Below are 22,567 nucleotides of genomic sequence, written 5' to 3' on the forward strand. Positions count from 1 at the left end.
ACTCTTGAGTTGCTGGAGGTAGTAGCAAAGGAGAGAATGAAAACAAAACTAATTGGCATTGTGAACAATGTTGCACATCCCCTCTATGACACACTGGCAATGGGGACTTTCAGAATACGTGGATTTGGTGAGGACATATAAGTATGTTGGGGTGCATCTGAACGACAGGCTTGACAGGGGCTGTATACATGTAGGGTCAGAGTTGCATCTCTTTTACTGAGGATGTTGATAATTAGAATAACTAGGGGGCTCTGCCCCCTGCTTGCTCACTCTCCAACCCCCGTGCAGACGCTATGTGCTAGCCACTTTGTGTCTCTGCTGCATATGGGGAAGCAGATGTACAATTTAAATAGATTGTTATTTTCATGGGAATTGTTACATATGCATAATAGACCTAACTATTTTACATTACATTGAGTAACCAGAAATCTGACGGCTACAGTGGATGGCATGATGGAAACTGTGAAGCATCAAGGAAGAGGGTCTGTGAAGAAAAAGCATTAGGTTTCTAACCTGTGTCACCCCAGAGGTTATTGTTGCAGAATGATTACAATCAAGTGAATTAAATTGGTAAAGCTAAAACAATTAATTTTGGTGTATTTGATAATGCCTGCATTGATGAAAAAGAAAATGAATGAATGAATGAATGAATGAATGAATGAATGAATGAATGAATGAATGAATGAAAAAGAAAGGTGTAAATGACACAGAAACCGTATGCACTGCTTTGATGCTAGGTGCTGCCAGTTTGCAAAACCAAGCAGAAAAGTGCGTATGCGTGGTGTGAGGCTGCCGTGAAAATGTGCAAGGCTTTATGCAAAGTTTAGTTTTATAAATCTCGAAGTGAGCAATGAAACAGGCATACGCAACATTTTTGTGTGTGCACACCATTTATACATGATGCCCCATTTCATTTACAGAGGAAAGACAAATGCCACATAGGTGGTTTATTGGCACAGGCCTGGATTTGGAAATGATGTTGGCTTTTGGAGATATGTTCGATTATTTATTTCTGTCATTCTAAGTAATGAGGGAGGAATACCACTGGAAATAAAGATACCCCTAAAGTTATATGTGGAAATAAACTGGTGTAAGACAAAGCTGCAGATGAACATGTACACATGTACAGACCAAACTAATGAAACTGCATCACTTGATACTATATTAGTCATGGATGGCTTCACTATACTAGAAAGACAGAATGTGGTAATCAGTGCTAGACAGTCAGAAATGGGGTGGTGGTGGGCTCTCTGTGTGTGAGTATATCAAGATTGCCAAGGTTTAATCAGACTTGATACAAGGTTGCAATTGCATAGTCCATGTGTAATGCCTGACTTGCTTTTAGACTAAAGGTCATATACAATGGAAATCCTAAACAAGAGTATTAATTTAACATATGGTGCCTCCAAAGAACTGTTTGTGTCTCATACGAAATGCAGAAATCTAAATCTAGACAGCCAGTTTTCCTGTTTCAGTTCTTGTATGCAAATGATGACTGCAGTTCTTAGATCACATCGAAGTTAGTCTTTAGAAAAACCCAGAAGAAGCCTTGAGTTAAGTCTAGAATCACATGGACAATAAAGTCTGAGAAGGATTTGGAAATGGTTGGACCGTGGCTGCACACATCATGGAAATTAGCCCATGACTAAGATGAATGATGATGTATCGTGGATACAGCTTCTGTATGTTGCGGAGAGTAGACAGATAGTAGAAAGAGAAAAAGTTAACATAACATTCTACCCATTTTCTGAGACCTCGGTGTACAGAAAACCACATAAGGAAATAACTTTCAAATTTAAAACCACAATCTACTCATGGACTGGCTGTCCTGTTCTTTCACAGATCCTTTTCTTATGAACATGACAGAGAGAGTCATGCCAGCCATAGTATTTTCTGTTAATCTGCATCTCTACACAGTCCTCTCCAGCAGGGTGGTCATCATTGTATTTCCAGTTATCTGGCTCCATTTGGCCCCAAAAGCTGCAACACATAAATATAAACATTAAAAATATTAGGGTTAGGGTTAGGGAAAATTGAGAATGTAGTGAGAATGTAGTGTTAATTAATTAGCATAAATTCAAGACTTAAAGAACTTTGGGATGTTACATATCAGTGTATTTAGAGACAAATTTTGTACATATCTTAAAGCAGATACTCATTCTTCACCACTGCTCCCCCAAGACAACAGATAAGGTTTTGGACCGCACCCCACTTGTAGTTTGGGACCATTGCGTATAACCCAAGACAAAAGAGTTCACACTCATAATTACCCCAAACAACAAAGAAATGTTTATTCAAAACTAACAAGAGAACTTCAGTACTTCAGTTTAAAAACAAACACAGTCCTTATTAGCTAGTTCAGGTCTTCTTTATGTTGCTCTGGACATTCAGCCACCTGGAGCGGTGCGAACGGATTTAAGGTGGGCTGGATCTATGAGTTTTTTCGTAGGCTCTGGTAATTCTAGTGTTAATCCATACACATGTATGCACTTCCATTAAAAGAGTACTCCACTCAAAAATGATATTGTTTTGATCTGTTAGTTACCCCATACAGTTTGTAGTGGAGGCTCAGAAAAAAAATGTAATGTCATGTTTTCATTTAAAATGCAGAGAAAATTTTTTATGATATAATACAAACCAATAGTGACTGATGCTATACAACCGCAAACAATGCGAAAATGTTTGTGGAGCAGAGAAAGGTGGGACACTTGATCAACGAATGAGGAGAGTGAGATTTTCAATTCAAAAAGTCATTGCCATGAAGCTTTAGTTTCTTGTTTATGATATGCACGGATTGTCCCGGAAATATGTATTTAACATTATTGTAGCAAAAAAGTATATATTTTGAACAAACAACTAGAAAACTGACATACAGTATGTGGTACAAGAGTAATATGATTTTTTCTTCTTTTTCCATGGTGTGAAAAGATGCATTTGGGTCTGTGGTGATGTACAGTTTCAAATAAATAAAAATAATAGGCATGGCTATGATGGAGCGCTCCACGACAAGGTGGTGTTACTGTGGGATGTCAGTGGAGAGACAAGCAGATTGCTTGTTACCTGAAGACTCAGTCAGCTTGGCTGTTCTTCATTGGCTTTCAGCAGATTGTCAAGAGGATCATCTGTGCCCCCAAGGTATTTAAAAAGAAATCTTGGCAAGAAACAGATGTACACCAAGAAAGTAAGAAAGAAGAAAAAGAGAGAATGGGAGGTTAAATCAAAAGTAAAAGAGAAGGGTAGGTTTAAAAGGGATGAACGTGTAGAGGAGGCAGGCTGTTGGGAAAATAACCCGAAGGTAATTGTGTAGCCAGCACTTGAGGAGCAGGAGTAGAGGTGGGTAGTAATGAGTTACATTTACTCCGTTACATTTACTTGAGTCACTTTTAAAAAAAATTGTACCTCTAAGAGTAGTTTTACTGCACTATACTTTTTACTTTTACTTGAGTACATTTGTGAAGGAGAAATGCTACTCTAACTCCGCTATGTTGGGCAACACTCGACTCATGACTTTTTTCCATTTACACATTAGATATGCTATATTTTTGCCAGAGAGAAGCCGCCAGTGGATCTACTGCATGACTGTTTCACCAATCAGATGTAGCAACAACAACCACATGACTCCATTTCACCAATCAGACGTAGCCATGTAGTCACATGACCACACACAAACTTCCTGCGTCTGCAGCCTGTGAAAGACTTTTTAGTCATGCAGGGCTCCTGTTCACTGCTAAACAGTCACAGTGTCACTGCAAGAACCTTGAGAGTCAACTCCTGCTGAAGCTTAACCATCACTTCACTGAGTGAAGAACAAGCATGTTTTAAACAAGCATGCACAGACACAGACAGTCATGGTAAAGTGAGACTTCTTGTACGTGCACAAGCTGCCTTGTTCTAATGTTATTTTCTATAAGCTGTGCTATTTGGAGGGCAAGAGAATATGCAGTATTATACTGTCAGTGTACAGTATATCTTGTCACTGTAAGTAGTTTTCACTTTTCAAACATACATGTTATCTACTGTAGGTATTGGCTTCAAAAGCTTTGTTGTGAAAAATTGAGATTGGGAACTTTGTGCTATTTGTGCATCTTTAACTTGTAAAAATGTTATTTATTTTTCCTCATTTTTTATTTTATTATTTGGAAATAGCAGAATTTTCACATTATTTTATATTTTTGTCTGTCTTATTACAACATTTCTAAAAAAATAAATAATTTATTATGATCAAACAGTTACTCAGTACTTGAGTAGTCTTTTCACAAAATGCTTTTTTTACTATTACTTGAGTCATTTTTTGGATGACTACTTTTTACCTCTACTTGATTAATATTATTTTGAAGTAATGCTACTCAATTTTTGGCTACTCTACCCACCTCTGAGCAGGGGTCACTCCTGTTGAGCACCCCAATTAGCAGGAATGACCAAGCCATTAGAGGCCAAAGAACAGGGGCAGGAGAGAGGAGCAAAGCTTGGTGCAATGCTCTGCCAAATGCCTAGAATTAGAGGCATGGGCCTGAGCCAGGATAAATGGCTTACTGCGCCTTTCAGTAGACATCTCCTCTTGCTGTGGAGGCTCTTTTAGGGTAAGCAGAGGAGACATCAGCTTTAGTGGGAAGCACTGTGGCTCAGGATTATTTGTATGGATGCAGCCTGTGAATTTATTTTAATCTTGTTTTTATGGATTTATTTATTTATGGATTTTTTAACCTCCACAGGAACACTTGATTATTTATTTATTTAGAGACTGCCCTGCAGTTTAGGCAGTTTTTGAAACTTTGACTGTTTTTGTAATAAAAGCACTTGCACTGTTATGTGTACTCATTGCCTGGCTCATCCTCGATTCATGACTATCAATAGTTCTGGGTTCAAAGATTATGGTAGCTGCAGCCAACCTGGAGCATCACACTTGAATGTTTTTTCACATTGTTTTCCACTGTACAGCATTGGTCACTGTCAATTTTTATTATATCATCATTTTTTTTCTCCATTCTGCATGAAAACATGAGATTAGAGTTTTTCTCAAGCACAACTATAAACTGTATGGTTAAGTAACATTAAAAAATATTATTTTTCAGTGCAGTATTCCTTTATAAAAAGTGAGAAGACATGTGTAATAATTATAAATGTGTTAACAATAACTTATGGAGTATTAAAATGAAATTAGATACAGTCAATAAAAGAAGCTGAAAAGAATTCTTGTACTAAGAATGAAAATAAAACTCAGAGAGAAGAGCCTTTAGAGTATAAGGATGCCTTGATAATTTAAGTGACTGTGTAATAAGTGCAGTTTCCTTGCAACAGAAGCTGTGATCCGCATCACATCAAGTGGTATTGTTACAGTTGATTTTAGTTGTCAGGTAATGACAATTGTGACTGGCATCAAGATGCTTGGTGCCTGAAAATGCTCTTTTGAGAAGAAAAGATCAAGAGAAGACATGAGGTTTACATTTTTATTATAAAGAAAGATTTAGGTAAACTTAAGGTGTGAAACAAGAACGGATCAAAACCAGAGAATGGCATCATAATAACGTCAGTCACTGGAACCGATACACACTACAAAATAATGATGTGAACTGCAAAGAAGGCTCAAAAAATTGTGGCAAAGTGATGTGACCAGTGACCAGTTTTTGCTGATAATTAACTATTTCCCTTTATTTTAATTGATGTTTCTTGAGACTCTGACCGCTGAATTGATTTTTTTTTCCTTAAAAAAAACACCAAAACATAAATTTGATGTGAAATGAGCCAACAGATGACCAACTAAGCCAGGACCTCAAACTCCAACGAAGTTCACTCCATTCAGTTTCTTAATTTGAAGCCAATTGTCATTACTAATTAAACCTGTTATTTAATTCCATGGCTTTCATTCTGCCATGGCAGACATTTCCAAAACTGTCGATTTTGTTTTTTAAGAGCGCTGTCAAAATGTTTTATGAACCTGAGCAGATCAACATTACTGAGACCTTCACCATTCTTTATTTTCAGTTTGTGTCTCATTATTGTTTGGCTGCTAATTAAGGAAAAAGAAATATTTAAGGGGCCTGAGTAGTGCATCAATTAAAATTAAGGCAAAGAGTTAATTACCAGCAAAATCTGTCACTAATTAAGAAAAGGGTTAGAATGAAAGCCTGCAGCCACAGCAGCTCTCCTGGACTGGAGTTGGAGACCCCTTGTCTATAGTCACTAAAAATTCAGATAATACTTCTAGTCACTATGTTTCATAAAATGCTGGTCTACAGAGGGATACTTTTGAAGACTGTTTAGTAGCCATGGGTCATTTAAAATTTAGTTTAAGCAAAAAGTTACTGTTAAAGTACTTCTCCTTCTAACCATTTTTAAATTCTGCCACAAATGTATTTTCTTACCTTAAATTAATGTACAGTGGTGTGCCATCAACCCAGAGAAAGTGACCTTCTGTCGCCTGATCAGAAAGTCCAATCCAGTAGTAGCTATCTGCATGCCCACTAGTTCTTGTCTTGTTTACTAAGAATTTCTGATTAGAAACAAATTAATACACATCTAAAAAATGAATCAGAAACATCACAAGCAACAGATACTGACCGACACTCTTTCTGTATTTCTTCTACATCTGATTAACAATAACTTAATGTAACCACCAGAATGAAAGTCATACCTGCTCCTCTTCACTCTCTATAATCACCAAATGCCCACCAAGTGACCTGCAGTTGTTCTGACTATCCCACCAATTCATTTCATCAGTGGAGATGAAGTAGCACTTAAAGTTAAACAGCAGCCAGTTTACTGGGCAATAAGAGCAAGTCCTTTCTGAAGACAGGGAGAATAAATATAAATTAAATATGGTACAGTGAATAGTGAATTACTTAGCATTATAAACATCAAATTAAATCTACGTTGAGTTACTGTGCAAAGAAAGGATGTGAGAAAGTGATTCAGTATATAAAGTGCACATTTAGGAAGCACACATAACACTTTAATTGAAATTACTTTACCTCGAGTGGTTCTGTTCCACACAGGACAGTAACTATCAAGGGCTGCATATTTTACACGCAGCTCTGTGTGGTTTTCTTTCAGGATGCTATACTGCATATGAAGTTCTGAATAGTTTGCTTCAAACTGTAAATATTGTGTCCATAAGTCTTTTTCTTTAAAAGTACTTAAAGCTGGAGAAATACAAACAAACATTAAACACTGGAATCATTTCCATATCTAATGTATAAATTCTAAATCAATTTCAGAGCATCTTTACTGAACACTGGATTAAACCTACAGGTAACATTCCTTTAGCTGTGGGCTCTCCTGATGGGTTTACATGTCTCCATATATCACACATTAAAGACGGTGGATGTTGTATGGATGATGTTACACTTTTGAGGTATTAGAATTAGATATTTAAACTGAATCAAACTTATTTATACATTAATTTACAGAAATTCTAGTTCTTATTCCACATCTTTTAGTCAAACATAAACATTTTATCAAAACTTGACTATCAATTATGATAATTTTTTGTGCAGGATTGATTCTATAGAGTTTCTCCAAACTGTGAAAGTTCATACATGCTTTTATAATCATATATCACATTAATGTATCACCCATTAACATTACCATTCAGCATATACCATCCATCCAGCCATCCATTATCCAACCCGCTGAATCCGAACACAGGGTCACGGGGGTCTGCTGTAGCCAATCCCAGCCAACACAGGGCACAAGGCAGGAACCAATCCCGGGCAGGGTGCCAACCCACCGCAGGACACACACAAACACACCCACACACCAAGCACACACTAGGGCCAATTTAGAATCGCCAATCCACCTAACCTTCATGTCTTTGGACTGTGGGAGGAAACTGGAGTGCCCGGAGGAAACCCACGCAGACACGGGGAGAACATGCAAACTATACATATCTCTGCTGTTAATTAATCTTTTTGGAAAATTACTTAATTCAATTGGATCTATTCTCCCCTAGCAAAAAATCTCCTTTGAACGCTTCAGTTTGAATGACAGTAACATGATTTTAACATTTGTTTACATTATAAAAGCATCACAGTTATTTTGGAAACTGAATGTAACATTAATCAACTATCAAACAACTTCTGCTCTGATATGAAATTAACATTAGAAGAGGCCTGATTAGAAGTCCTCTACATGGCACTGAGGACGACAAAACTCAATACAGTGGAACCTCGGTTCACGAACGCCTCAGTACACGAACAACTCGGTTTACGACCAAAAAGTTCGCCAAACTTTTGCCTCGGTTCACAACCACACACTCGGTATACGAACAAGCCAGTTTCCCTTTCGGTTTGTGCGCGCTGATGATTTCCGCACGTGTTGCATTGTTCTCGGTCAGACGTGAACTGCTGAACTGCTGCAATGTAAGAGAGAGAGAGAGAGAGCAGGCAGGCTCGTGTGCTGATGAGAGAGAGAGAGAGAGAGAGAGAGAGAGAGAGAGAGAGAGCAGGCAGGCTCGTGTGCTGATGAGAGAGAGAGAGAGAGAGAGAGAGCAGGCAGGCTCGCGTGCTAGAGAGAGAGAGAGAGAGCGCGCATGCAGCTGAGAGCGAGCCTGTACCTGCAGCTGAGCAGGAAGCCTGGGTGTTTGTCAGTGTTATTCAATGTTTTTACATTAGTTTACTATTACACTGTGCATTCTATGGTGTAATTAACTATATTTGTGCTTAAAAATATTTTTAAAAATATATTTACATACAGTTCGTACGGTCTGGAACGGATTAATTGTATTTACATACAATCCTATGGGGGAAATTGCTTCGGTTCACGACCAATTCAGTTTACGACCAGAGGTTTGGAATGAATTATGGTCGTGAACCGAGGTTCCACTGTACATAAATTTATTATGTGGAAAGACTCGGGATCTGTTAAAAAATTATCCATTATTCATGGTTTGTGCAATAACACAATTGTCCCCATTGCCTGATTCTATGACTTTTTTTATCTCAGTTACTGAAAAGACTCACAATACACTGCAAGGAAGATAATGATGATCAGTAGAGCACCACACAAGAAGAACAGGATCACAAGCAGGCGGCTTTTAGTTTCCATGCTGACACAACACCTAACAACTGCAGATAGAGGAACGATACACAAATGTAATTAGAAAGTGTGCTGATGTCCACCACCGACATTCAGCAGGGTGCCTTATGATCTCACCTCCCGTTCTTCTTTGCTTAGTGCACCCAGGTCCCTGACACTCTGCAGTCATGCAGGTATCCCTCTTATTGTTGTCTTTTTGCATTCCAAAGGCACCTAAAAATCAAACATTATACTGTATTTTCACTTACATGAGTGCAACAAAACATTTTTTCACTTTCTCTGTTCACTTGAGCATATGCAGGTAACCACAAGGCTGCACAGATGTTGTTTACACTTTACTGAGGGTCTCTGTCATCAGGATATGGTACATACTGTAGCTTCCAGTAATACGTATGTGAAGCAACGCCACTACCAATCCAGAGCATCACTCCAAAAAATGGCATCAACCACAAAAGAGTGCTGATTAACGTGAAGTACCCCCTTTTGTAACTGAATATGTCTTATAAGCATTTACGTAATTCACAATGTGGAATTTAAAGTACATCCTGCTAGTTTTGAGAGCAACCACTGTCTCAGTGGTATGATTACAAGGGATTCTCTGTAGGGTAGAAACAGAAGTGTTTTATTGTTGCCAGAAAAATAATTTTGAATCTGTGTTCTATACTGTTGTATACCAGAGAGCATAAAATACTAACCACACCTTTTAACATCCTCCCTGATGTGATGGTAAAGGGGATCAGTGACACAGTCTCAATCCAACATTACTGCATCATATAATAATATTGATAATAAGTTTTATTTACTGTATGTTGCGCCTTTCATACACACAAGGACACTTTACAGTTCAATAAACACATTAACAAGACAGTAGAAGTTACATACAAGAACATGAATAATACTCATTGAAGAGATGTGTTTTTAACTGGAGTTTGAAATGAATAATAGATTTTTCCTCATGAAGGCTGAGAGGAAGAGCATTCCAGATTTTAGGGGCCATCAGACTGAAAGCTCTGCATCAGCAGAACTGGAGCTTTTCCCCTCGCCCTATCACCTTACTTGATATATTAGGACAGATTAGGACATCCGTGGGCCCCAGGGTGGTGAAGATCAGAAGGCCTCCCCCCTCACCTCACTACTCCACCATGAGGCTCACTCATGTACTCATCAAATTATTAAGATTACCTATGAATAACAAATCAGGTACAGGGACAAAAATGCTAAAACTTTATATTTGGTCAACTTGACCAAATTTAGCACATTGTAATGTATGTAACAAACATGATGGTTAATCCACCATTCATTCTGTAGACATTTTCCCTCATTTGTTCAAAGTGCATGTCTTTAACTTGACAAGTACACACATTTTTCCAGAATTAACTTTGCCTGGCAAATGTTAAGTAGGATAAACCATTTATCTCCATATGCTTCATTAATTTCTATCCAAAGTAATCCTTTGTTCACCTTGGTACTTATAGATGGCCTGGCTCTAAGTAAACAATAATTTCCCATATGAAGAAAACATTTGTAACGTTTATATCAGACATTTCTATTTGTCAACTGAAGAAATTATTTTAATGTGGATCCTCTCATTTTCACACAAGTCATGATGTAGTGATGTCTGAGTGCATTGTCTGATAGTGTTTAGCATATTTTATGTAGTTCTGCCTTTTTTCACTTTATTCACAATCCTGAATTCTATTTGTCACACAGTCATTGTGACAAGTGACCTCCGTTACACATCATGGGCACCTTTGACTGGTCTGCATTGCTTCTCTGTCTGTCCTGCAAGAAATTTTAATTCTGCACAGGGTAGGAAAAAACTAGAACAACGGAAAAAATGAAACGTTCTTGTCAGGATATTTAGCTGATTAACAATGTTTTCTGCACTGCACGTTAAGTCACATCATCAAATTTTATTATCATCCAAAGTCCACTCAAGTAAGCAGCAGAATGCTATGCCGATGCTACATATAAGATTGTGGATGAGGACCCAGGATTATATATAGTACAAGCATATTGGAAAGTAAACCCAGTAATATTCTCAGACAAGCACATAAAACGTTTGTAACCTGCAATGTGCCATCCTTAGTACAGTGCTTAATTTGTAAACTGTACATAAGAGGTGATTTTAAATAAATTATATCTAATTATATCTAGTGAGATTCAATTTGTCATCATTTTCATCTTCATTGCCTGGTTTAGTGGTTTGGCTAGTTAAAATTGAAAAGTTCCAGGCAGTTATGAAATATGAAGCCAAAATTACTGGAGATGAAGTGAATGATTTAGAGTGTGTGCGTGTGTGTCAGGCAGCCATGTACAAGTAACCGGACTAACAGAACCTACCTTCGGTAAATCTGTAGGTGCGTCACAAAATACAAATTAATAATACACAATGAGTCCCAGAAATGTCTTGTTTTCCAGTGTATATCTAAAATAAATTTAAAAATATATATGTTTCTACCTGTATGAATGCATTTTACAAAATGTTTTAAATATTTTACAGTATATTTCAGTATGATTAAATATATTGCAAATTCTGCAAATTATCACCATTTCTGCATATTACAATATATTTCCCTAAACATAAATATATAATGCTCAATTTTTGGCACATTTGTTACAATATATTAAGTGAAATATATGCTTCATTATTTTTCAGATATAATCTTAAAAATGTGTATTTGATCTACATGCATTGTACATTATACTGAAAGATATGGCCACATAATTTGGGGGTATATTGCAGGATATTTCATTTTTGCAGGGGTCTGTTTTTTCAATTGCCTAGGTGATATTAATCCTGTATGTGAGTATCAGCTGTTTTTTATTTAATTAATGTCTCTTTTGTCTAAGTGTAATACTTTGCACTTCTCTATAATGTATCACATTTTTCAGGTGTTTTTCCTTTTATAAATGTTATAGAGTACTCCTTTACTAAGATTAAATGTATTGTAATATACCCAAAATATATAGATATATCTTTTAATATAATCAAACAGACAGTCAGTCAAACAGACTTGTAGCTCAAATACATATTTTTAAGATTATATCTGAAATATCAAAAAACATGTATGTTTCCTATAATATACAGTATTGTAACAAATATTTCCAAATGTATTGTGTGTAAGACATAGAGTATACTGTGTGTCCAAGCTCTTTGCTGATCGTTCGCTGTTAATGTGGTTAAAATGGCATAACCCAAAAGTACCAATGAATTTAATTTACTGTATTCTGAAGTCCGGTAACTCAATAAAAGTAGTTCAAGTAGTTAGAGTTCTCAGAATATGTAGACTACAATTCATAGCCTAGTACTCTGCTAATAATAAGCTTATAATTTTTGCTGTCACAGAATGATTTGGTCTAAAACGTATCTAAATAAAAGAATCACCTATGCAATATCTATTGGATGATATTGTCAATTCCAGATTTATATTGTTTTAAAATATACTGCAGTATACAAAAATGTCAAGTATCTTGAAATATAAAACTAAAATATTTTCTACAGTATATTATAACTAAAATTTACAGTATATTTAAAAATGTTTTAATAATTTATAAAATATATTTTACAATACAGTACTCTTAGTTTTTAAAATATATTAGGAAATGTATTTTTGCAGTATACTTTGGAAAATATATTGCAATACAGTATACATAAATGGTAACAATTTACATATTTCACAGTACATTTTAGTATACTGCAAGATAGCACAATATATTTATCCATAATGTATTTTATAACAAAATAAATTTGTCTAGGTAGTAATGCATTTTAAAAATATACATTTTTCATACTGTATATTTTACTTTTCTAAAGGCTTCTTGAATTTCTTTTTCTTATATTCCTCCAGTTTTAGTCATGTCATTTCCTACCCTGCTTCGTCCAGGCTAGGGTCACAGATGCTGGAGCTTGTCCCAGCTAGCATGGGGTGCAAGGGAGAAACAAATCCTACATAGGGTGCCAGTCCATCACAGGGCATACAGAGACCCACACATTAGGGCCAATTAAGCATCACTGATTTATCTAACCTGTATTTGGACACTGGGAGGAACCTGGAGCACCCTGAGGAAACCCACACAGTCACAGGGAAAACATGGAAACTCTACCCAGGAAGAACCTGGAACACAAGTCCTGGTCTTCTTACTGCATGGCAGCAGCAATACCACTGTGCCATCTCTACAATTCTAGTGTAATCTGTAAATCTTACAATATCCAACCCCAACATAATTACATACCCATATAAACTACTGAAGGTCAGAATTTTCCCCAGAAAAGGTAACGTAATCATATCATATATCACACCCCTGCATATGATGTTACTAGATGTCTATGCAAGGAAAGCAATAAGAATGATAAAGAAAGCTTCTGTTGTAAATATCAAGTATTTTGTCAAGAGAAGGTAAAGATCTGCTTTAGATCAGGCATGCCAAAGGCATTCACTGATAACTTGGTATAGATTGTCTATACCTACCCCAAGAGTGTCTGGTCCTCCTGTCCTTGGTTGATCCAATCACTCCATAGATGTCTTCAGTGGTCTTCTCCAGTGTGATATAAATGCTCTCTTTATCCATGCCATGTATGGTTTTTCAAAGTTGTAAGTGATAAAACGAAAGAGGAAGCCATGGTAGGCTCTAACCATTTGATATACTGGACGGATGTGGTGAGATGGGCTGGAGTTTTGTCATTTTTCTTGAAATGACAAAGTAGCTCATTTCCAAGAAGTGAGATGCACAATGCGACGAGTGAACTGTACAGTTTGCTGCAGAGGCAAAATATATAAACTTGTTGCTGCTACAAAAGCTTGTCGGAACTTTCATATTGTACTCACCATGTTCTTTTTTTCATATTCACTTTCATCTTCAGTTAAAAAAGATTCAAGGTGAAGTTACCAAGCCACATCCTTGATTTTCCAAATGACTTTTTGTGGGCATGTGTAAAACTTGAACAAACCAAGGGAACACAATGCAACCATATGCATCAACATTGCTTTTATTTGTAAGTGAACAGAGACTCCTTTATTATTCTGAACAATAATTTACATTTTCCCATCCTGGCTTAAACTCCAGTTGGAAATTATATTGTTGTAAACGATCAGACCACCTATGTAACCGGAGGGGCTTGTGTCCTGTTCCAGATATTGACAGCAAGGAAGTGAGAGCCTGATGGTCTGTCCTCAGAATGAATGGTCTTCCATAAAAATACATATGCCATCGCTCACAAGCCCAAATGCATGCTAAAGCTTCATGTTCCCCTGCAGAGTATTTTTGTTCAGTCAGGCTCAGTGCTCTGGAGGCAAATGCAACTGGCTTTTCCACCCCTTCTTCCAGCTGTGACAAAACAGCTCCCAAGGCCAAGGCAGAGGCATCACAAGTAACAATTGCCGTACCCTCTGGGTTAAAATGAGAGAGAACTGGTGCAGTCATGAGTTGTTGTTTCAGGAGATGGAATGCTTCAGCGCATGCAGAGGTCCAATCCTTTTTAATGAGCTTGCATAGTGGGGTTGTGATAGCTGAATATTGTGGCAGGAAGCGTAAGTAATAGAATGTCATGCCTAAAAATGAAGCAACTTGTGCAGCTGAAATGGGTTCAGGAAGACTGCAAACAGCATCCACATTGGACTTCAAGGGTTTAATAACTTCAGCTGATAAGTGGAACCCATCAAAATCAATTTCTGATGCTGCAAAGATACATTTCTCTTCATTTAAGGTGAGGTTGTATTTTGTAAGCTGCTGTAACACACGTTGTAGCCTTTCATTATGGACAGAGAGTGTTGGTCCGTGCACTACAATGTCATCTAGATACTCACATACTCCTGACATCCCAGCCAAGAGTGATGACATTATTTTCTGAAAACAACTGGGTGCTGAGCAAAGCCCAAATGGCATATGGGTATAACGGAGCACCCCAAGGTGTGTGACAATGCAGTGAGATCCCTACTATCAGGATGTAGTGGTATCTGCAGGTAGCCTTGTCATAAGTCCAGTTTAGTGAAAACAATGGAACCATGAAATTGAGATGTAATCTCCTCAGCTATTGGTAGTGGGTATCTGTCTGGTACCACAGCCTTGTTAACTGCACGAAGATCAATACAAAGACGCAACCCGCCTGACTTTTTACGAGAAATTACTAGATTGGAGATCCAGAGTGATGCACTAACTGGTTCTATAGTCCCTTCCTCCAGAAGCTGTTTCAACTGTGCAGTAACATCATCTCTCAGTGGTGTTCGGCGCAGTGGCTGAATGACAGGAGGTATGGACAGATTAAGTCTGGGCTTGTGCACAAACTCCAATAGGCATCCTGGGCCATTAAACAAGGCAGGCAATTTCTGCACCCATGGAAAAGTGACTTGCAGGATTTCTACACCATCATAATCGAGAACAGTAAATCCGAGTCTGAGGAAAAGGTCAATACCCAGAATATTGGCTCCTTGCTTTGTAACATAAAAGCGATATTCAGAAAGAGATCTTGTTCCATAATGAACATGTAACAACAACATTCCCAGAACATCAATCTTAGTGTGCCCATAACCAGCTAGAGCTATAGATGGCCTCTGCAAAGGTAAGTGAGAATAAAACTGCTTGTATGTAGCATAATTAAGAAGAGACAGTTTAGTGCCTGTATCCAAAAGCAAAGGTATGCACACATTCTGTATATATACTGCACAAGTCTTGAAGTTAGGAGAAAGAGACTGCACTGCATGGATAGATGCTGGTGCTGAATGTGAAGGTAAGGGCTGCCCAGCAGGCACTTGGGACGAACGACAGCATCTTCCAAAATGGTTTAATTTGTTGCATTTTCTACATCGCTGACCTTTTGCTGGGAAACTTGAGTCCCTGTGCTGGTGATGGTTAAATCCACAATTCCCACAATATTGTCCTGAAATATTGGGGCTTCTCTGTGCTTGCAGGACTGGGGCAGCTGTCTCAGCACAGTTATCACTGAAAACGGGCTGCAACGTCTGCGCTGATAAAGCAGGTGCTGCTGTCAGCTGTGCCACGCTCTGCACTGCTGATTCAACCTGGCACGCAATCTCTATCGCTTTCTCTAGTGTGAGTTTGTCAGATTCCATCAATAATCTCTCCCTCACAGGTGCACTATGCGTTTTCTCTATCTGCTGATCCCTTATCATCTTGTTCTGATGCGGACAAAAATTACAGTGCCCTGCTAATTCCCGTAGCACGGCTATATATTGTCAGATTGACTTACCCGCCAACTGGCTACGCTGACAAAAGGGAAACCACCGTAAAAGGACGCTTTGTGTTCCAGAAAAGTGCTTCTTGAGGGCCTGAACTGCTGCGTTGTATGAGTCGGTTGCCTCCAATGTATGAAAAACATGCTACCCTTCTGCACCCACACAATGAAGCAAGATGGCATGCTTGCGTACGTCAGGTACGGAGTCCAAGCCAAGCGCGATCAGATAAGTTTGAAAAGATTCAAACCAGCGAGTCCAAGGCACAGAAGGATCACCAAGTAAAGGTAAGAAAGGAGGTGGTGGTGGCAGCGAAAGTTCAGCCATTCTCGTCGCCAAATGTTGTGTCTACAAATACACCGTGTCTCACTTGCTAGAATGCTCTTTATTTTTCAAGTCTCGAAAACACAACAATCAAAGGTGCATGCTATTCTCACACATGTGCAAAAACATATGCGCTCACTTTCCATGCGCGCATGCAGTTACCATTACAAACATCATGTTATCCAACAACACCATCCAGACCAGCTGCCTTTCCAGGGTGTAGCCTCCTTTGGTCTGCTCTAATCTGCTGTGAAGAGCAGGGGAGTTGGACCCAGTGTAGCAGATGTTGCAGGAACGGTGTCAGGAGTGCAACAACATGGAGAAGCAAAGACTGCCTCTACAATGGTGAGAGAGGCAACAGGTGACCCATTCGGTGACAATGAGCCAGTGCTGGACATGCAACTTGTTGTAAAACAGGTTAAACTCATTGATTTTGTCCTTATCCCCTGCTCTTGCCTAGCTCCTCTTCTCTTTATAGCCAGTAATTGTCTTCATTTTCCTCCACACCTCTTTAAGATTAGAATTACCAGAGCCAACAAAAAAACTCGTAAATTCGTCCCACCTTAAAACCCTTCGCACCTCTCTGTCACCCTCTTTTGAAATTTACACTGGCTGTTACAGACACAAATCAAATGTATGTTTTTATTGTATAATATTAACAATAAGAGCAGCTCACTACTCAAAACGGTAAATTTGCTGGGGTGCTGGTTTTGAACTCACAACCCCTGGATTATAAATTGGTAGATCTAACCGCTGCACCACAGAAGCTGTCGTATTGTACTTGCACCTTTTGTGAAAGTGTTTATTTGATATTTGGCCATCAGCCTTCACACATTATACAGTTCATGTCTACATTTTGTCATTTATTACTAAAACATGAAAAACGTTTCTGGTTTATTGATGTGTTTACACAGATTGTTGTAGACACAAAACACACATCAAATTATTTCCCCTTACAATTCTGGGTAGCTCACTCCCAGACAATCAATCAAGGCAGGAACTGGGAGGACTTCTTGCCTGTTCTGAGACGGTGGGAGGATGGTATAGCAGGCTGCTTGCTTCTTGGGCTTATCGACACATTTACAAGACAAAAGTGGCTGATAGAGAGGTGCGAATGGATTTAAGATGGGCCGGATTTACGAGTTTTTTCATAGGCTCTGGTAATTCTCGTGTTAATGTTATTATATTGAAGCCTCATGTCCAGTTTTCCTTATAGTCCATTTTTGCCTGCTTTAAGCTCCTGTTCAGGTCATGCTATATCAGTTTAAGCTTCTCCTTATCGCCAGCCTTGATGTTACTGTTAATCCAAGGTGTATTGTTGGGAAAGCAGTGAACAGTTCTTGCTAATACAACAATATCCCTGCAGAAATGTATGTAGTCCGATGTGCAGACAGCTTCCCTGTCAATGTCAATGTCTGCACCATTCTCCTGTGACTCCAGCAGTATATTCCAATCCATACACTCAAAGCAACCCCTCAGAGATTCTCTAACCTCGGATGTCCACTTCCTGAATGATCGAATAGTTGTAGGCTGCTTAATTACGCATGGTTTGTATACTGGCTGTGGTCTGATTTATCATGTGATGGTAATCCAGAAGCACCATAGGCCTCGTTGATGTTGGCATAAGACAGGTACAGTAATTTATTTTCCCTCGTGATACAGTCAACATACTGTGTAAAACCAGTCAAGTGGGAGGAAATATTGACATGATTGAATCCTCTAAAACAGGGGTGTGTACACTTTTTCGGCTTGCGACCTACTTTTAAAATGACCAGGTCGAAATGATCTACCTACATTAAAAATTATATATATATATATATATATATATATATATATATATATATCTGCTGTGGGTTGGCACCCTGCCCTGGATTGGTTCCTGCCTTGTGCCCTGTGTTGGCTGGGATTGGCTCCAGCAGACCCCCGTGACCCTGTGTTCGGATTCAGCGGGTTGGAAAATGGATGGATGGATGGATGGATACTTTATACATAAAATATATGTTGTCTCACCTTGCATAACTGAATAACCTTTATGGCACAATAACAATTCAATACATTTATGGTCACTACAGTATTTGGATTTAATAATCTTCATGTGGGAAAAGGCTGACTCGCATAATTAAGTAGAGCCAAACAATGCAGTCAAGGAGGTAGCACATTTCCTCATGTTTGGGTACTTTTCCTCTGTGAGTAAGTTCCAAAACTGTCCATGATCCCCATACTTCAGCTGAATGTCATCCTGTAGTGTCAAAATCTCATCCTCCACTGTAGAGGAGTTTTAGGTGAAACAGTGTTGCAATTTTTGATGCGGGTGAATCACTCTCAACATCTTCCCTAAATGGATAGCACTTAAATGTAGTAATTGACTCAAGTAAAGCTGAGTCTTGAAACCATCTGTCAAAGTCTGACAGGCAATTTTCAATCTGCTCTGTGTAGTGTATGCTGCAGCTTTGACGACAGATGTTGCATTTTTCATTTGAAAGCATTAACTGGGCTAATCATATTGACCATGGAGTTCTCTTTTCCTTGATGCTGTAAATTAAGCTCATTCAACATGTTGGTCAGATCAGGAAAAAAATGGCAAGTCTAGCAGCCATTGATCGTTATTAAGTTGCTTGTATTCTGCATATTTAATGACAAGGAGACACTCCTTTTTCTCCAGCCAGGGTTCTTGAAATCTCAGCAGGAATTTCTCCCTAGCCATCTATCTCCATGAAGACCTCTTTTATCATCTCTCCATCTTGGAAGGATTTCTTATGCTTAATGATCGAGTGACTCACCCGGAACGATGCTTCGGTGTGTCTGCCTTTGCTTTTGAATTCAGCCAAGTGAAAAATGACGGCTGTCCGATTAACTGCAATTTTAGTTCTCTCTCCTTTCTCTTTCTCAGATCGCTTTTTGGAAGGAAGTCAATTTTGTAGTTTTTATGAACAGTTCAAAAGTGCCTTTCCACATTTTCCTTCTTTGGAATAGCAATGATAGATTGACAGGTCAGACGAACGCACTTTGATTGTGACATTGGGAGAAAAAAAATCCTTTTCCAATTCCACATCCAGCCCATACCCTCCTCAAACAATTCTTTTTTTAAATCCCTTCTTTAGTCGATATAAATTGGAAGGCTAACTAGATCACAGCCGGAGTTTTTCAGTAGCTCACGCGTTGGATTGTGCCTGCGGGATGACCAGTGTGTTAGAAGAAAAGAGATCTCAGACTGGTCGCCCTGTATGTCAATCAAGTGGCAAATGCCATAGGGAGGATATATAGACTAATGTTTAAAAAAGAGAAGGAGAGCAGGCTATATCTAATCTATTCTTCTAATCCATATAACTATAAATATCAATGTAACAATAGGCTATATGGCAATAACTCGTGGGGAAATTTGAAATTAATATTAAAACCTGCCTCAATACCAGTTAAGACTATAAAATGGCATCAAAAACTTAGAATCAAAGTCTCCATGATGGGACAGTTAACTTTGTGAGCTGGAATGTTAAAGGCCTGAATCCTGAATTAAAGAGAAATAAAGTATGCTCTCACCTAGCAGGCTTAAACGCTAAAATAGTATTTTTACAGGAGACCCACTTACTAAGCAAGGACTACAAAAAGACCGAACTGGCCAAATGTTCCATTCTAGCTTTACAAAGAAAACTAGAGGTGTGGGAATTCTCATACACAGAACAGTCCCATTTGTAGCATCAGATGTAGTATCGGACCCTGAAGGGAGATATGTGATGGTCATGGGCAACTTATTTAACAGTAAAATGATTTTGATAAATGTTTATGCACCCAATGTCGATGATAAGGAATTCATGCAAAATCTATTTGCATCCATTCCCAATGTGAACACTCATAAAATTATAATGGCTGGGGACTTTAATTGTGTTTTATATCCACTCTTAGATAGGACTCCTGTGACAGAGGGGATGACATATAACACTGCAAAGACAATTACACAGTTTGTAACTGACCACAACTTATCAGACCCCTGGAGGTTTCTTAACCCAAACTCAAGAACATATTCGTTCTACTCACCAGTGCATCATAGCTACTCAAGAATTGATTATTTTTTTATAGATAATAATTTCTTGCCTACGATTAAATCGTGCAAATACGACACCATTGTTATTTCCGACCATGCCCCTCTAGTCTTGGAGCTAAAATCATTAAGCCCCTCACACTCACCTCACAGATGACATCTTAACCCTCTTCTATTGGCAGACGAGAACTGCACAGAATTTATATCCAAACAAATCAGCTTCTTCCTAGAGACAAACACACCCACAGAGGTTTCTGCAGGAACACTCTGAGAAACTCTAAAGGCCTTCTTAAGAGGACAGATTATCTCATATCTTTCCCACAGAAATAAATTATAAACAAAGAAAGCATCAGAGCTAAGAAGCAAAATTACTAGAATAGATGAAGAACAAGCCAGGCGTCCAAGTGAAGCTCTTCATAGGAAAAGGCAGGCTCTGCATACAGAACTCAACATCTTGACAACTAAAGAAACTGAACAACTTATTTATAAGTCAAGACAACATTACTATGAACACAGAGAAAAAGCTAATAAGCTTTTAGCTCAACAAATTCACAAACAAGAAGTTCGCAATGCAATCCCAATAATCACCAACACGAATGGAGAAGAAATCATTGACCATAAAAATATAATGCACACATTTAGAGATTATTATAAATCCTTAAATTCCACTGAGTTCAAAGAAGACAACACACAATCTAATGCATTTCCGGATACATTACAGACACCACAAATAGATGCTTTAAGTGCTGAGGAACTGGATAAACCTCTGACCCTATCAGAATTACTAGAACCTATAAAGTCACTTCAAAGCGAGAAATCAGCAGGCCCTGATGGTTACCCTGTAGAATTCTATAAGAAATTCTCCACTCAGCTATTGGCAACACTTACAGAAGCTAGAGACAATCAAATTCTACCTCAAACTTTTCGTTAAGCATTAATCACCGTCTTTCCTAAACAAAATAAGGACTTGTTACAATGTGCATCATACAGACCAATTTCACTCCTGAATAATGACACCTTTTATTGGCTAACTAGAAAGATTACAATATGCAAGCTTTCGAGGCAACTCAGGCCCCTTCTTCAGGCAGAAGAAGGGGCCTGAGTTGCCTCGAAAGCTTGCATATTGTAATCTTTCTAGTTAGCCAATAAAAGGTGTCATTTTGCTTGGCTTTTCTCTACATTCATAATGGCTAACACGGTACAACACCCTAGTACTACTCCTGAATAATGATGTTAAGATACTCTCAAAAATTATAGCTAGAAGGATGGAGAAAGTGCTGCCCTCGGTAATATCACAGGATCAAACTGGATTTATTAAAGGCTGACACTTATCTTCCAATCTCCGACGCCTGTTTAATGTAATATATTCACCAGCAAAGTCAAACACCCCAGAGATATTACTATCATTAGACACAGAAAAAGCATTTGATATGATTGAATGGAATTACCTTTTCACTGCATTGGACAAATTTGGGTTTGGCCCGAATATTTGTGCATGGATCAAACTACTGTATACCAGTCCAGAAGCTTCAGTTTGTATTAACAACATTTGTTCAGACTACTTTAAGCTAGAATGTGGTACCAGACAAGGATGCCCCTTATCACCACTGCTGTTTGCAATCGCCATTGAACCACTGGCGGCTCACTGTCGAAATTCTTATCAGATAAAGGGGATTATCAGAGAAGGACTGGAACAGAAAATTTCTCTATATGCAGATGATATGGTCTTATATATATCAGACCCAGAAAACACTGTCCCTGCAGTTTTAACAGCACTCACAGAATTTCAAAAAATATCTGGTCTCAGAATTAATCTGAATAAAAGTATACTCTTTCCAGTGAATTCACAAGCATATTATATTAGATTGGACACCCGTACCTTTTACCATAGCAAATCAGTTTAAATACCTTGGGGTAAATATCACAAGTAAACATAAAGCTCTTTATCACCAAAATTTTGCCGTCTGTATGGAAAAAATTAAGC

The 22,567-nt window shown here is 38.3% G+C and overlaps 1 protein-coding gene across 1 annotated transcript; it reads right to left on the reverse strand.

The window, feature by feature from the left end:
* Window positions 1–725: 725 nt before the first annotated feature.
* On the reverse strand, window positions 726–13,777 carry LOC114643569 (C-type lectin domain family 4 member A-like). The gene is made up of 7 exons (XM_028792133.2): window positions 13,506–13,777; window positions 9,151–9,246; window positions 8,958–9,062; window positions 6,969–7,139; window positions 6,632–6,783; window positions 6,363–6,490; window positions 726–1,980 (listed from the first exon to the last, which is right to left on the reverse strand). The coding sequence occupies exons 1-7, from the start codon at window positions 13,603–13,605 to the stop codon at window positions 1,809–1,811; spliced, it is 924 nt and encodes a 307-aa protein (XP_028647966.1). The 5' UTR covers window positions 13,606–13,777; the 3' UTR covers window positions 726–1,808.
* Window positions 13,778–22,567: the final 8,790 nt, after the last annotated feature.

Source organism: Erpetoichthys calabaricus, chromosome 5, assembly GCF_900747795.2.
Source record: "Erpetoichthys calabaricus chromosome 5, fErpCal1.3, whole genome shotgun sequence".
In the NCBI taxonomy this organism is placed as follows: Eukaryota; Metazoa; Chordata; class Cladistia; order Polypteriformes; family Polypteridae; genus Erpetoichthys; species Erpetoichthys calabaricus.

Bases quoted from the DNA above. Each gene is read 5' to 3' on its own strand.
- LOC114643569 (XM_028792133.2), bottom strand. From the start codon at position 13,605: ATGGATAAAGAGAGCATTTATATCACACTGGAGAAGACCACTGAAGAC. The intron at 9,247-13,505 runs GTAGGTATAGAC...TTTGATTTTTAG, and splicing joins GAGGACCAGACACTCTTGGG to GTGCCTTTGGAATGCAAAAA. The intron at 6,784-6,968 runs GTAAAGTAATTT...CCCTGTCTTCAG, and splicing joins GTGGAACAGAACCACTCGAG to AAAGGACTTGCTCTTATTGC.